Source organism: Anarhichas minor, unplaced genomic scaffold, assembly GCF_050575085.1.
Source record: "Anarhichas minor isolate MPS153535 unplaced genomic scaffold, ASM5057508v1 ptg000033l, whole genome shotgun sequence".
Lineage (NCBI taxonomy): Eukaryota > Metazoa > Chordata > Actinopteri > Perciformes > Anarhichadidae > Anarhichas > Anarhichas minor.
In genome coordinates, this window is record NW_027466479.1 from 13,002,933 (window position 1) to 13,019,115 (window position 16,183).

A 16,183-nucleotide genomic window follows, 5' to 3' on the forward strand; every position below is an offset into this window, starting at 1 on the left:
TATGTCACGTGTAATAGGTTAGTAAGTGACCCTAAAGCTTCAAAATAATAATACTCTCAATCACACTGTTTTAGGTAAAAGAGATGGCATGTAGCATGTCTTATAGAGGTAAACTGACCATACAATGTGAAAACTTTTCAACACGAGGTCTGAGATTGATGGAAAGCTTTGTGAATGTCAACCAATGAGAACGCTGGATGTGCTGTCTGTATGCTAATTAACACACAACTTATTTTAGGTTTAACTGAAACAATAACATATAGAACAATAATCGCAATAAGTTACGCATAAGGGTCAGAGTGTAAGCTAAAGACGGTAAACTACATGCAACAAGTACAAGTTGAACACAACCTATTGGGTATTGAAGTTCAACACAAAGTTGAACTTTAAACCGTGAGTAAGACAGCTGTACATACTGATCATAAAGGTTCTTGCATCTGTACCACGGCATCTTCAGTGAGGTACATCCTTACCTGTTACTCCAAACATGGAGTATCAGATCATGATGAGTGGAGAATCATGAGATATGATTAATATCTCTGTCTTTTAGGGAACTGCAACACCCTATTAGATCCATTCTGATCTACTATGTGAACAATTAAAACAGAATTGTTAGTAATTATATAGATACAAAGAGAATCATGAGGTGTGTTTCTGAAGTATTTGAATGGTTGAATCATATTTGAATATACAATGTTATGTGTAATATGTTAGTAAGTGACCCAATAGCTTCATAATAACTACAACACACTCAATCACACTGTGTTTTGTTTTAGGTAAAAGAGACCTGGAGGAAGAAATTAAGGAGATCATATCAGTCAGTGACTTTTTGCAGGAAGAGCTGACAACTTGTAAGACACAAAATGATCCCTGATAATTGTTTTTGATCCACATATATCACTCTTATTGTACCTGTTGCTGAGATGTTTCCAAAGACCTACTAAAAGTAGACAGTAACTGTGTTTGATACGTACCCTCTAGGCAACCATTTATGTGTTATGTATCGATACAAATGTTCACTATTGTATGTTATAACTTAGGCACTGTTGTTGTTTTGACAGTACGAACTGAAGCTTACAAACTGCAAGGAATCCATAAAGAAAAAGAAGGTACTCAAAAACAAATGTGTAGTTGATTATTGGTGCCGTGCAGAGGTTTCTGGAAACAAATAGCTCATTTGCTGTAAATCCACAAATAACTTATAATAATAAGTTGACGAGCTGTGATGTTTGTCTCCAGAGTTGTGCAGGAAGCTGCAGTTCCAGTGTGAGGAGTCTGAGCAGGACGCTGTCAGGTGAGCTCCATACCAGCCAGATAGACAATATTATTGAATGTCTCCAGCTGTGAGGAGTCAACATTTGTAACACTAGATGGCAGCAACAATCAGATTCCTGAATATTGTTTCCTTTGAGAAATTGTCTGGTGTCAAACCTGTGTTTTAGATTTACCATATTGGCATATTAGATTATTTTCTTCAGTCCTTCTATTTGTACTGTCAAATCATTTTGAAACTTCAATGTTGAAATTGTAATCAGCATTATTGGCCGAGTATGTTTAACACAAACAAGGTATTTGACTCCAGTGTACACATATATATATATATATATATATATATATATATATATATATATATATATATATATATATATATATATATATATATATATATATATATATATATATATATATACTTTTCTCTGTGGAATATATTGACTAGAATCACTTCCTGCTAGATGGATTTGAGATATTAAAATTAATAAATGTACATATGTTTCATTCTACACATCAAAAGCCCAAAAGAAGACGCTGTAGCATCTAGGCTGAAGTTTAATACCAGTGTGACTCTTTGCTTTTCATGTCAACTGTTCACTTTGTAAATGTTATGCTTTTATATGTTAAGCACATTTCCATGTATGATGACTGATGAGGTGACTAATTGTACTATATACCGCGTACTTAGCTTGTCATGGCCGTGACACATTTTTGTGTTCTGTCACAGGATCATGTGATATCTAGTGTTACACAAATGTTGTAAAATTAAGAATATGCTGTAATCACAGACCAAAGCTGATAGCTGTGAAGTGATGATTAACACTTTGTGAACCTTGTACCGGGTCTAATATGCACTCTGTACGATTAGGTGAAATTAAGGCTCTGGTGGAAACGTTTACATTTTATATATATGTTTATATTTTGTACTTAGTGATGAATCATGTGTTTTTTGCAGGCATTTGAAGCAGAATAAGAAAAGCGAGGAACTGCTGGAACAGTACAGATGTGAAATCCAGGAATTCAAGCTTAAACAGCGGAAGCAGCGGTACGTATTAAAAGTGCAATTGTGTATCACGAAAAAACTTTTTAAAAGTCATATATTTCTGATAAAGTCAGCCTTGTTTTTGCAGGATGAAGTTTGAAAACCAACTTCATCAACTGATCGAGCAGCATAAGAGTCTGCACTCTGTCTTTGTAAGTTTATTTTATATAAAATAACTTGCACATCTATATTTATCTCTTAAACTGATAACCTTCAAATTGTTACTTAGACTCCAGAAAGGCTCTCAGATGAAATAGAAAGTGCTGAGAATACAAAACGTCAGCTGTTATCAGCTGGTAAGTTCCCTCTCAAGCAGTAAAACATTTAGTGTTTCTTGTCTTTTCCCAACCCCTCTTTGATTTGGTCTTCTTCTGTAATTCTTACAGAACAAATGAAGTTGGCTCAGCTGCACCGTCTCAATGAAGAGCTCGACGAGATGGAGAAACAGAGGCAGCCGGAGAAAACAGCTGCAGAGACTCAGGAGTGAAACTGAGTATTTTTGAGGTATTTTATAGAATCAGCGGGTCCCTCATTTAGATGTGCTATGATCACTTCCTGTCCGGTGAAAACCTTAAACCTCACAAATGTTCTTCTGGTATCCTGTGTGGATATGTTCCTATGTTCATCTTACTTAAATATTGTGTATTCATATAATAACATATTCACATATTTATAAATATAAAGGTTTTAACATTGTTGTGATGTACATGGGTTTACTTTATGAATCTTAAAGAGCCTATAAACGAATAGTACAACCATTCACTACAATATACTGTATATATGTGCACACAGCCAGATTCAATTTCAGTTTTAAAAAGATTTAATAAAAGACATTTTTGCAGTATTTCAAATACAATTCAATACTATCCGAGGTCCAAACAACATCAACACATTGACCCTGTGCAACTGATTTCACTGTACTTAATGCCAATTAGTTGTTACAGCCAAGAACACATGCTTGCATATTAATTCAAATAAACACACGGCACTTTGATAGTACAGTGAGGATGATCATCAGCTAATTTGTTATTTAAATTATCAACAAGCCCCTTTTTTTAGATAAATATGTACATTATTATCCCGTATAGAAAACATTGTAACCCCTGAAGTGTCTGTATGACAATCGATCCTCCAGTCTGGTGCCCAGTCGAGCTCTCAAGCAGCCTGGGAACCGTACCTTAGAACTAAAGCTCTGCTTTACTCGTATTTACAGACCAACAAAGGAGTCAGCAGCTCTGCGTGGGGCGTAGGCCTCACAAGTTAAGTGACTTATACAAGGAGGCATGGCCCTGCTCCAGTACGCTCAAATGTAGCCTCCCTTGTTCTCGTCCTTTCCTTTATCGGTGATGACTCATTTAAAAGTGAAAAGACAAAGTACCCGGGGTACATTTTTTTTTAGTCAAATCTGTCTTTTTTTTTTTTTACAGTGTTCAGGACAACTGCAAGTGCTTTTACATTTTTATTTACATTACATAAGACAAGAGCTAGCACACTTACATTTTCAACCCCACTCCTCCAACCATGGACGCCTGTAGGCCGCTCTCCGGATGCTTATTTGACATCTTCAACCCTGAGCAGTAGGTTCACGACTCCATGCCTTGATAGAACGCTATATGAAACTCTTTTGTTTCACTGTGTTTTTCATTCTCTATAATCTCACATATTTCTCCACCTTCATCTCATGTTATTCCTCTTCATTTTCTCATCTTTGCTTTCTGCTCTGGGTTAATAATTGCCCTTGTTAGACCATTGGCACACGGTGAATCCACAAGGACAACTTTCTCCCATTCGGTTTCAAACAAGTACCAGCAACACAAATACTTGCAGAAACACACATCAATGGCATGGTACACATGCTGCGTTACACCTCGTGTTTTTTTAACTGGCATGGATCTATTTTCTATCCCTCAGGTACAATATGTAATATCTTTTTTTTATCCTCTCCAACTCCCTCAGCCACGTTCGTACAAGTTGAATTGCCCTACCTTTCTGTTTGGTGGAACACTAGCCCATGCAGTCGAGTCACTGCTCTTTCTCTCAATCACCATATAAGGTCAAGGTAGTACCAGGCCTTGGCACTCAGGCACATTCCAGACCCAATGACTTTATTTTGTTTTCAGCATTTTCCTATATTGTCTTTCAAGTTTTATTACTTCTTGTGAAAATCCAGGAAAGGCTGCAGTGTCGAGCCGCAGAGGAACTTTGATAGCGGCGTTTGTTGGCACATATGGGCAATGGGTCATTCTGATTATCTTGCATAAATAGTTTCCATATAAAAGGTGGCTCCTCCTCCTTTCGTTATCCCAAGTTATTCCCCATCTGTCAACAGAACAACAGGGATGACATTGAATGCAACAGTGTATGAACTCATTTTACTCCTCTCTACTGTCAATATTAAGTCACTTATATTTAACCAGTATACCAGTAAATATACAACCAAATTCAGTGGTATTTAAAATAGAATAATAATCAATAACAATCATATAGTTGTACTAGACTTCTAGTGAAACAGCAATGAAGGTTAGCTCGTCCACCAACATTTAGTTGTCAACATTAAGCTGTAGTTGTTTGGGAAGAAAAACTAGTTTCAATTATACAAACAACATAATTACTTCTGAAATGATGTAGACCATCTATAAAAATATCACTAAAACATATATAATGCTTATCTACATTTCAATGACTTATTTTCAAACCTGAATTAAAAATCTAAAATTGCGTAAAGCCTTAAACATGAGTTTAAACATATCTGATCGTTTCTATGGCTCAGAGAGTTGCAAAGAAATCGTTCTTTCATGTTTTACTTTATAAATTCACACAAGTGTACTGTATCCTGCTGCATCTCATTAACTCAAACAATGCAGGATCTATATTTTAAACAGCTGTGTTTTCGTCATGAAGTTTAATCTAAACCCCTGACTCCACTCATACATGTGCTAACTGCTTTAGTCATTTACACCAAATGCTACTTTTGCTTCTGTTTATATCTCTTTCCCCTCCACGCTGCAAACATCACCCTTGCAGTGATATATTACCTCAAAGCGGCTGTAGACCTTCTTCTCCTTCCTCAGACTCTCTATCCTCTTCAGTAATCCCTCCCGCTCCTGGACGTCGGGCTGTGGATTCAGAAACCGACTCTTTTTGATGGGGTTTTGTCTGTCCAGCCCCTTCTCCCCGCCGGCACCGTCTCGGTCCCCTCCGGTTTCTTCTCGCTCCAGTCGGTTCTTCTGGCTGTTGGCGGAGATCTGCTCTAGAATGACTTTGGTGTCATCTCGTAGGTTACTGCTGAAGATAACCGAGCTGCCCGCGGCCTGGTATCGAGACGGGCCCAACGTGCTGGTCGGTGTCTTGTGATTGGCGGTAGTGTGGTCCGTCGCGGTAGATCCTTTATCTTTAGCCGATGAACGCGGCTTTTTGCTTGAATCGTCCGTGATCTCTCTGACCATGCTCATGACCCGATCATCTCCGGAAGATTTCTTATCTTTATCCTTGGGCCCCAGGAATCCCTTTAGCCTCTGAGTCTGCTTCTTTAAGAAGTCAAGTGTCTTACCCTCACCCTTGCTCTCCCCAAGTGTGTTGATGGATGTATTAGATCCCAAATATTTTTTCAGTCCTTCCCTGGATTCATCACGCGGCAGAGTTGAAGAACTATGAGAGCGACTCTTTTTCAGTTCACTCTTTTCTGCATCTGTAGCGTCTGCGGTCAGCATATCTTCGCCAGAGGAGATGCAGCGAGGATTCAGTCCTTTGAGCTTCAACGGATCCCGCCTGAAGATTTTCGGTGAAGCGAGAGGCTTTAGAGACTTGAATATATCCTTCTTTTGACCCTCAGACGCACTTTCCTCTTTATGAGGTTGAGTTGTCTCTGAAGGTCGGTGGTGGCTCGTAAAAGGCCTGGCGGAGATTATGGATGGTTTCAAGGAACTAAAGGAAGATCTGCGAGTGAGCTCTGCCAGCTTTGCAGAGATGTCGGTCTTCTTTGGTTCAGGTTCTGCTGAACTAACAGAGACAGTTGGGAGCTTTGGAGTCATTGCAGGTTTTATGGGAGGTTTAACAGAAAGGTCTGGCTTTTTTTCAGCAGGCTCTGGGGCTTTTAGCGATGACTCGGTCTCCATCTTTGAGGCTTTTCTCTTCTCAGCCAGCTCTTTGAAATACTGCAGTCTATTGGCTGGGTCATTCATGTTCATAGAAAATGATGTGACTTCAGATTTCTGAACACTTGGTGTCTTCTTTACCTCTTCGTTGGTTTTCTGCCGTTCCTCTTTGGCTTTAATCTCGTCTTTCAATCGAATCTCCTTTTCTTCTTGCTGTCGCTGTCGCTCTCTCTCCTTCTCCTTTTCTTTCAGCTTCTCCCTTTCTTCATCCTTCTCTTTCTCTTTAGCCCTTTCTTTCTCTTTTTCTTTCTCCCTTTCTTTCTCCTTCTCTTGTTCTTCGGCATTCTTTCTCCACTCAAAAGGCTCACGAGTCAATGACCTTCTCTTCTCTAGTATCTGGGCCACAATCGAGGAGGTGCGCACCGTGTCTAACTCCTCGTCTTTCTCTGTTGCTGGTTTCAGGCCAAGGCTACCGCTGTGTATCTCTGCTTTGGAAGATGAGAATATAAGCGAGGAACGCAGGCGAGAGCTGCGTTGAAGAAGTGGGTTAATACGTGTACGGAATGATTCATGTTTGGACAGGAAGAGATCTGGAGTCTCTGTCACCTCCATATCTAAACCCACCTCCCTTGCTGACCCCCTCTCTGTGCCTCTCTCCCTTTCCATCTCAGCCTCCCTGGCTTTTTTCTCCAGTGCATATGGCTTATAGTCAGAGTCTTTACTGTTGCCCTCAGGTAAGCTGGGCTTTCCATACTTTCTTATGGCAACTGGTCTGGGTTTGGGGGGAACATTCGGTGGCTCCTTTGTGCCAAAGCGGGGAGCTGAATGTTCAGTGGCAGTTGGCTGCTGAGATGGTGGAAGATCTTCAAACGAATCAGGCCCCAAAGGTTGAATCAGGCCTTCTTCTCCACTGTCCTCATAAGTGCTGAGATAGGATTGGATTCTCCAACTCCTCATGCCTTGCTTAGCACCTTCATCTTCATCATTCTCTTGATCAGATGGTTTGACAAACTGTTTCTTCTCTGGTGGGTGGAGCTGCGTGGGAGACTTCTGGCAGGCATACGCCTGACCTATGGTTGGCCTTTTAGTGGTGGAATCCCCTCCATACCTCCCAGCTAATGGATGTGCCTGGTGTTCCTCTGGTCCTCTCAAGTCCTCAGATGAAAAGAAGCCTCGGCCATAGTTTCCTGGTGGAGGCTCGGGATCTGAGCGATAGCTTGAATCTGAATACTGGTCAATGGAGAGTTGTGAAGGACGACCTCGAAGTCCGTCGTAGTGTCCTTGGCCAGATCCCGTCCCAGGCCCTTCATTGTAGTGATGGCTACTTTGGGTCTGCTCCCTGCCAAGAAAGAGTTATGGTTCTTAGTTGTTTTATTATACATGTATTGTTATGTGTAAAGACATGTACTCAATTAAGATTGTGATACATGTGATAATTCAGATTCCAAACAGTTGTAGATATCAAAGGGTTAGCTACCTTTGAAAATCTGTCTCATCCAGATTATTCATGACTCTATTCCTCATGTATTGCCTCGAAGATGAGTAGGTTTCCTGGGTTCCCTCTGCATAGCTGTGCCTCTTGAAGGAGGAGTTACTCAGCTCCATTTGTCTGGAAACTATGGACCTCCCCTGCTCCAGGTACGACTGCTGCTGACGAAACTGTTGCTGGGAATATTTTCCAATTGTAATTCCTGCCCCAGGTTCAACGGTGTGACGAAACGGATCGGTCCTTCGGAAAGGAAGTGTGAGGTTACGATCAGAGTCTCCATAGGGGAAGCCACCGGGAAGCTCGGGCTGCCTGCGGAAACGCAAAGACTGGGTCCTATTCAGACCGAACTGGCTGCTTAAGTAACTGCTGGTGCTGCCGGTGTCAGAAAGAGCAAGCGCTCCATTGGATGGGTCAATGACTAGAGGCTCTGACTGAGCAAAGAGAATGCGAAACTCTTCATCAAAGGTGGCAACTAGCTCCCCGAGGAAGAGGTGGGCGATGCAGCGGTGGATCTTCTCAAAGGACCACATGAAACTGTAAGAAAAAAAGAAAGAACAGTGGAGGTAATTAACAGTACTTACATTTTCTGAGTGAATGGCAAGGGAGTCTTGAGAATTCAATGAAAACATAATAGATGCAATTGAATGGCTCACCTGTAGTTGCCACTCAGTACCGCTTTGCAGTCAGCAATCAGGAAACGATCCTTCACCTGCCCTTTAAAGGATTTTCCCGTACGTGAATAATAGGTTACTCCTGCCACAGTCCTCACGCGCACCATCTGTAAAACCAAATTTCTATCATGTTATGGACACATGCAAGCCTTAGTGGAAATGACGTGTTATAAATTAGTAAAAAACACAATAAAAGCCAAAGGATAGCCAACTGGTAGCCCAGTCTTTTGAGGAAATGTCATGAAGGCGAACTCACAGGATGCATGTCCAGGTTGACTTTGCAGTTGACGACCATATCAACAAAGTGATGGGCTTCCTGCTCGTCCAGTAGAATGTAAACCGGAATGTGGCGTCCTGCTGCGTCCAGAAGATCCGCAAAGATGTCAACATCTGTGAACGTGTCCATCACCACACCGATAACCTGAAGCAGAAGAGCAAACACAAGAACGCTAGTTTGCTCAGTATAATATTGTCTTTATTAGTTCCGTTTTATAACAATTTTAACTAAATAGGTGATTTAAAATTGCAACATGAAAACGATTACATATTTTCAAAACAGGTATGTATACAATATGTACATGTTTATGGTACTTTTGATGGGATTGCGTAAATGTTTCTGCTGACAATGTGATAATTAGTAGGATGTTAAGACTAATTTATGTACTGTTATTTACACCGTTCCATAGATACTGTAAAAAAATCAAGAATTAATTCAAATATTGTGCAAACCTCAATGAAGACATCGCTTCCTCATTCCTCGCTCAACCGCATTGGGTCAAATAAATACACCAAACCTCTTTCCGTGCCCCATGATGAATACATGTACAATAACAACTGGCTCTCAAACAAATAACCAACACTACATGGGAATTTAACTGCACTCAGTGTATCAGCAATACAATACACGTTGTACACAATAAACACGGTATGGAAAGATTAATGACTCTCTGTCTTCTATGTTCATGTTGAAACACGTTTATGCCTGAACACAGGAGAGTCACACGTGTAAGTTGTGTCACAGTTAAAGAGATGTTTTCACTTAACAAAAAGACAAATAAATAACAACACAGCCACACTAACGTGGTTTGATTCATGTTCACTTCGTGTAAATTGTATTTTAAATCGAGCCAAAGGCCAGCGAGGTAAAGATTCATCTGAAAGGGAGTGTCGAAGTTGGCAGCAGCAGATAAAAAGTAAGATTAAACTGAGAATGAGACGGCATTACCCACACATGCATTGATCGCTGCCAGCGCAACTTTTTTTTTTTTTTTTTTGAAAGATTTGTACCGTACATACTGATAAGACAGAGAAAGAGGATACTCATGGTGTGTTAATGTATGACATCATAGGTGTTTTCCACCCATCCACTTTTAGATTAGCCATGAAAAAGAATGGTATGTGCTTCGAAAACAAAAGCATTCTTAGCAGATTTGTTGTTGTACGCTGAATACGTGTGTTTACGCGTAATGCTCTGATCTCAGCTTCAGATGCTGCTTTTCATAGTAAACAGGATATGCAAGTTTAACTCCCGTCTACCCTCCCTTTTACTTACTTGGCGTGCATTCTTGATGAGTCTCCTGGCCTGCTCCTTGATGCTCGGCATGTCTGGGTCGGAGGGGTTGACTAGAGTGGTGACCTCCGTAGGCCCCATGAAGCTTTGCTGCGGCAGCGGCCAGCCCAGGTCCAGCCCCGGGGCATCCAGGTCAGAATGCAACGGCCAGTAGGTATCGGAAGAGCCATCGACCTCGTGGTATGTCAGCTCTGCGACATAAGAGGTCTGGTTGGGCGTCTGGATTGTGGACTTGATAAATTCAATTTCCGCCTGTGACAGGAAGCCGACCACATCTGCGGACTGGAGGAACTCGCAGTAACCCTAGTGTGACAGGAGACACACCCAGATTCATTAAACCAATACGTCTTTTAAAATAAATATTTATGTGATACACATGTAAAATCAGTTACAAGTGCAAAACTGCAGTTTTACCTGAATGTCATTTTCTATCAGAGCATCAATAGCTAGCCGGTACTCCTCACGGTAATGAGGGGGAAGGTAGTTTGGGTCGTGGGGGTTATCACCAACAGACGAACTCTGAGATCGGTGTGCCATGGTTGGAGAGAGGGGTGGGGTCAAAGGTCAGGGCTCGGATGAGGAGAGGTAAGGGAGGAGGAATTTGTACCTGTGCAGAAAAGGCAGAAAAAGAAAAGGTCAGTGATGGACAGATCATGTTGGTAAATAAAAAAAGCTGACACAATGCTATAACATTACAGGTTGTTAAGAATCTCAGAGCAAACTGGTACACAAAACTATATTCAGGGATTCAGTCACATTGCTTCTGTAGACTAGACAACACAGCACCGCTACATCAGTGATATACAACACTCATAATTCAACCAAATACTCCTCAGGGTGGTGAGAGGAAGAACGCTTTGTGTCAAGATACAAAGGAAGACAGATTAACTATAACCTGTTACACAAAGAGTATTGTTGCTGAGTCAAGAGCTTGTGCAGTAAGTTTAACAAGTACACTTTTTTTCGCATTAACACACCTTTACCGGCACACAAGACGACATAGTTATATTCCCGACAGACGTTAACAGTGACAGATCTCCACAAACTGTTTTTCTCAGCCAAAGGGCACGTTTCTAAGTTTACAAGGCAAATGAATGCAGTTGACTGGTGCAGATTTATTTATAAATCAATTATAATTGCGTTGCGATTGATGTTTTTTTATTTATTATTGCCATTATTATTATACAATTACAAAATAGGTGTGTCACTAAACTAGAAATAACTTGACAACTCATGTCATGTAATATTTAACTGGATGACCTTGCACAATAATAATATTAATATTAATAAAGGGCAATACCAAGACATTGTTTGTAACTTCCTCAGACTAAATATCTGACCCCAATGCATCATCATCAACTCTGCTTAATTACCCATTTAATGTAACGTCAGTCGTATTCAGCAAAGAAGTATCCTGCTCGTGATAGCACAGATGATAAACTAAAACTCAATCTGGCTTGTGAGAAAACTCTACATAAAGAAAAACAACAGGATATGGAAAATACAATAAGAGTAAGAGAAAGAAGACAGTCAAGAGAAAGGGAGGAGTAAGAAAGGCATTTAGAGGTGTATAGACAGGTTCTCTCATATCTCGGCTCAGTAAATCCTGCTGGTGCGTCACGCTTCAAGTTGCTACTCGGACCTCATCCTGTAAATTTGGTTCAGTCACAACACACACATTTACATATAAGAGCAGAACAATGCTATTAGTTATGCCCTGACTTGAACTGACTTAATTTGAGGTAGTGTAAATAACAATTTGGGAATGTGCGATTGAGAAAGAGAGGATAGAGAAGTTTAGGATTCACTTCGCAGATCCACAGACCCTAAGAGGCAAGTTTAATATCCTTCACATAATTTGTACGCGGATGAATCGATTGATTAGATACCAATTCTCTCACTCAAAGCCCAAAAGAGACAATAAACCACCATCGAAAAGCAAGATAGATGGAAGGCAAAGACAACTGAACCTGACAAAAAGAAACTTTACGACAAAATACACAAGGAGGGAGATAATAATAACAATTAGGACTGCAGATAGCGGTGGTTTTCATTATCAGATTATTTTTTTACGATCAATGAATTAATCATTTGGCCATGAAATTGCTTGTTTTGTCCAACCAACACTTTAACATCTAAAGATGTTCAGTTTAGTATCAAATAAGAAAAACAAAGTCATCAGATCCTCACAACTAACAATCTGAAACAAGGCAACGTGTGTTTGCATGAAGAATTATTAGTTGATTATCAAAAAGGTTGCCGATTATTTTTCAATTAATGAAATACAAGTTTCAGCTCTAATAACATCCACTTCGTTTAGATTACATTTGGCCATCATTATTTGGCATCTGTTAATCGTTTTGTGGTTTACTGTATCTGCTTTCAAAAGACAAAGTAAATGATCACTGACTGAGGTCTCAGGCTGGATTCCAACCCTCAACACAGTCATCAGGCACCATCAGCTGAGCCAAGCAGGACATCTCACTGATATGTAATGTGGTCCTGACGGCTGCATACTGCATGGGTCATCTGATGGTGGCCCCGCTGGTATTCAAAGTAAGCTGGTTAAACACTTAGACAGTAAATCGAAGGACTATGCATGTGTCCCTCCTGCACATTCCGGCACATGGTCAATACAGGAAGTGTTTTTGACTGTGTGCATATATCACCATGGAACTGTGGTCTATTGACAGCTTGATCAATAAGGGTGTGTGAGACCCGGGGTCTAAGTCGGAGGGTGAGTAGATGTTTTGTAAGGTTGTACCTGCTTTAGAAGTGTGTTACGTGTTTTCTGTTAACTTCCACACACACTTGAGAGATCAGCGGGGATAGCACAAGGCCCCAAGTCCTAACCAGTGGGAGAAGGTTCACTCAGAAGCCTGGTGAGTCACCGGGGAGCCCGGCCTTTTCTAGCCTGGGGGATAACTTGGAACATGCTGCTCTCTGGTGATTCATCTGCTGGCAAAATGGCTGATATCCTGTTTCCTTACTCGGTTTGAGCCATTGAAATTGGGCCTTTGCGGTTTGCTGTTCCCATTTAAAAGTTCCATAGCGGGCAGCGAGGTATGTTGGATGCACATACTGCTTTCATGGAAGAATTTTACTCCTGCCAAGTTTCTAATATGGACGAATCACAGCTACTTTTACGTGTTTCGTTTTGTTCGTTATTTCAAAGAAGTGTAGCAGCCCGGGGCTTGATGTCTAATCAGGGGAATTATGCTGAGGCAGCAGTAAAGAACATACCTGAGGATGTGTGATAACAGCCAAAAACTTATAGGTGTGTACCTGGCTGTGCTTGTCATAATGTTTAAACCTCAGAAGAGCTGCCTGCCATGCCGTGAATATGAGCTAAGTAGGTGACTACGGAGCACAATAGCACTAAAGAGAGCCTGTGACCTCTGGGTCACTGCAGAATGAAGCAACAGAAGAATATCACAATGTAAGAAGCATGGCAGACTTTCTCCACCTCGCCTGGTAGGATATTCAAACAAATTTCGGCTGCTTTGTTTGTTGTTATAGCAACTGCAGTAAGCATCAGACAGTGACACGATGATCGGGATCGTTCACTTTCTTTTCTCTCTCTCGCTCTGTTCTTTAGTTAAAGCTTTCTGTTCCCCACACAAGGACGAGGCTGCTCTAAATGCACCGCTGACAAAGACGGTTTGAAACACGAAACCACCTCAGGGGCGGCAGGCGGCAACCGACTGCAGCTCTTCAGGGCTGATAAACCCAATATTCAAATGTGCCGATTGTTTGCTCACCAAGCGTGTAAATGGATCATTCTCAGCATTCCTACCATGAGAAGAGGTAGAGAAATATTTAGTGAAGAGCTGAGGGAGGGAAACATTTGATCTGTCTCAACATGTGAATAAGAGAAACAAGCCTGAGGAGACACAAACTCAATCACAAACTCCCCAAAATATGTTCTATTTTCTCTCTTGTCATACACACACACACACACATGCATCTGACCACTCCTCACTAAACAAACACCAGGATTGATCCGGCATACCTCCTCGGTTGATTCATTTTGTGCGATAATTCTGTGTGAATGCTGTAAGAAAAGAAACGAATACCGCAAAACAGGTTTGGAGGGATGAGCCACTAATCTCCTGATGCTCAAGTCAGGACCTTTCAGTGACACTTTCGTCAGGTCAACACACACAAACACAGATGAATGCAAACACAGAGCAGCACTCGTCTCTCTGTACATCATCACACCTGTTGAACGGACTGTGGAAAGTCACATGTCACATGTAAGGAAGAAATGGCGGTACATGTCCTCCCTTCTCCTAACTGTGTGTTACATAGCAGCACTGCTAGAAAAACAGGTCCACTGCCGTCCTCGTCATCTGTTCCACCTGCATTAATGTCTGCGGAGAAATACTTCTACTTTGCATTTTCTCGCCCTTGGAAGCACACTATTGCTCATACATGTTTCACAACCACAGACAATGACCCCTTGTAACAAATACAATGCAAACACAGCTGTGAATGGGATGCAGCCTTGGTCATGCTGCTAGTGTGACAAGATGAAATCTAAAATAAGAAGCACACATGCAGGGACTTGCCACAAAAAAAAAGATCTGGCACTACAAAACCTTTCCCTCCAAATTATAAACACATGTTGGATTATTTCTATCCAGTGAGTCACTGAGTGAATCGAGGAGAAGCTTGTAAAGGTGAAGTTTGAATCATTACATTGCTTGTTTGGTATAGCTACCAACAATTTTAATAAATATAATATAAGAGCCTATAGATCAAAGCCTATAGAAGACGACATGTGGCGGGTCTCTTGCTTGCTCAACACAAGGCTGCAGGACAAGGACCTTGTATTATCTCATCAATATCTCCAAATTAGAGGGATGTCACGTTAGCTTCACGACAACCTGTAATCCATACATAGTGTTATGCAACCAATGCATGAGACACGCTCGTAAAAGTGTCGTTGCCTTTTCAAGCATTATTTATCTTCTCTTCCCCAAACAATACAGTGCAGACAATGCTTGACACGATCGGACAAAACAAGTAGCAGTTATTCTCTTTCTTGAATGTCTTCAAAGGGCAGGAATAAGAGCAGCCAAGTCAGTGACAGCCAGTGCGGAGCCTTCTGTGTGCTTAGACTATAATAACAGTACTGTTCAGGTTTTGCAATACACAGCAGCAGCTATACCACGATGATTAATCCTCTATAAACGTCAGGCTGCTGGTGAGGAAAGTAACCAGCATTTCACTTTTTTATTCCACACACGTGGAGCAATGAATACAAAAGAACAAAATAGACTAGGACACAGGAGATATCACAGCAGGAGGATAATAAAGTTGGATCTGTCCTTACATAAAGCAAGAAACAGCTAGAATAGAATAAAACAGGATAGAGTAGAGCATGATATAATTAGAATAGGACAGAATAGAGTGTAGAATAATAATAGGATACATTTTTAAATATATTAAAACAGGACACAATAGAATAGAATAGACCCTCTGTACAAATAGTTCTTTTGTCTCATTTTGCACTTGCAAACTTCGCCTTTATATCCTCTCCTGTCAGTACCTCCAAACTTAGCTGCAGTACTTGTCTCCTCACTTTGTACCGACGTGAAACCGCCGATGTGCGTCTCCCTCTCGTCGGTATTCCTCGGATCGGGCTGCAACTCCACCCAAATCCCACCGGTGTGCACCCTCCACTGACAACAGGCCACAGGGACTCCAGGCCCGGGCTACTTGCTTCACTCGGCGGGGTGTGAACCTCCGAAGCTACCGCCACACAGGGCACCGATCAGCGCGCTGAATCAGGAAGGAGACGCGACTCCTCCAGGGCAGGGCTTTCCCACCGGTGTGACTCCTCCCAAAACCCGTTGATCACTGGAAGCAGACAGACCATTGGAAGTTCACTCCCACTGGCGTATTTCAAAAGTGTTGGCCTTTATGTCATGGCTGCCAATTTGGGATTTATCCAGCCTTCTTGAAACAGAAGTTTATCCAAACCTTTTCCCAAAACTCCTTTAACATAGATGTTGTTTTTCTGTAGGACTTTGTTTCAAT

The 16,183-nt window shown here is 41.3% G+C and overlaps 2 protein-coding genes and 1 non-coding gene across 4 annotated transcripts; 2 read left to right on the forward strand and 1 right to left on the reverse strand.

Moving 5' to 3' along the window:
* The first annotated feature begins 95 nt into the window (after nt 1–95).
* LOC142965222 (synaptonemal complex central element protein 1) lies at nt 96–3,143 on the forward strand. Its single transcript, XM_076106024.1, has 8 exons — nt 96–108; nt 777–851; nt 1,062–1,109; nt 1,240–1,294; nt 2,228–2,317; nt 2,403–2,466; nt 2,544–2,610; nt 2,701–3,143. The coding sequence occupies exons 1-8, from the start codon at nt 96–98 to the stop codon at nt 2,799–2,801; spliced, it is 513 nt and encodes a 170-aa protein (XP_075962139.1). The 3' UTR covers nt 2,802–3,143.
* On the forward strand, nt 451–583 carry LOC142965537 (U8 small nucleolar RNA). Its single transcript, XR_012957689.1, has one exon. It is a non-coding gene; the product is annotated as a U8 small nucleolar RNA (small nucleolar RNA).
* Nucleotides 3,117–15,910, reverse strand: fam83hb (family with sequence similarity 83 member Hb). Of its 2 annotated transcripts, XM_076106281.1 has the most exons (8): nt 15,693–15,910; nt 10,553–10,745; nt 10,121–10,441; nt 8,825–8,989; nt 8,551–8,675; nt 7,886–8,431; nt 5,350–7,747; nt 3,117–4,633 (listed from the first exon to the last, which is right to left on the reverse strand). In XM_076106281.1, exons 2-8 carry the CDS (start codon nt 10,673–10,675, stop codon nt 4,613–4,615), a joined length of 3,699 nt encoding a protein of 1,232 aa, XP_075962396.1. In that variant the 5' UTR covers nt 10,676–10,745; nt 15,693–15,910; the 3' UTR covers nt 3,117–4,612. The 2 variants fall into 2 exon arrangements, with proteins under 2 accessions (XP_075962396.1, XP_075962395.1); XM_076106280.1 differs by lacking the exon at nt 3,117–4,633 and having other exon boundaries at nt 5,181–7,747.
* Nucleotides 15,911–16,183: the final 273 nt, after the last annotated feature.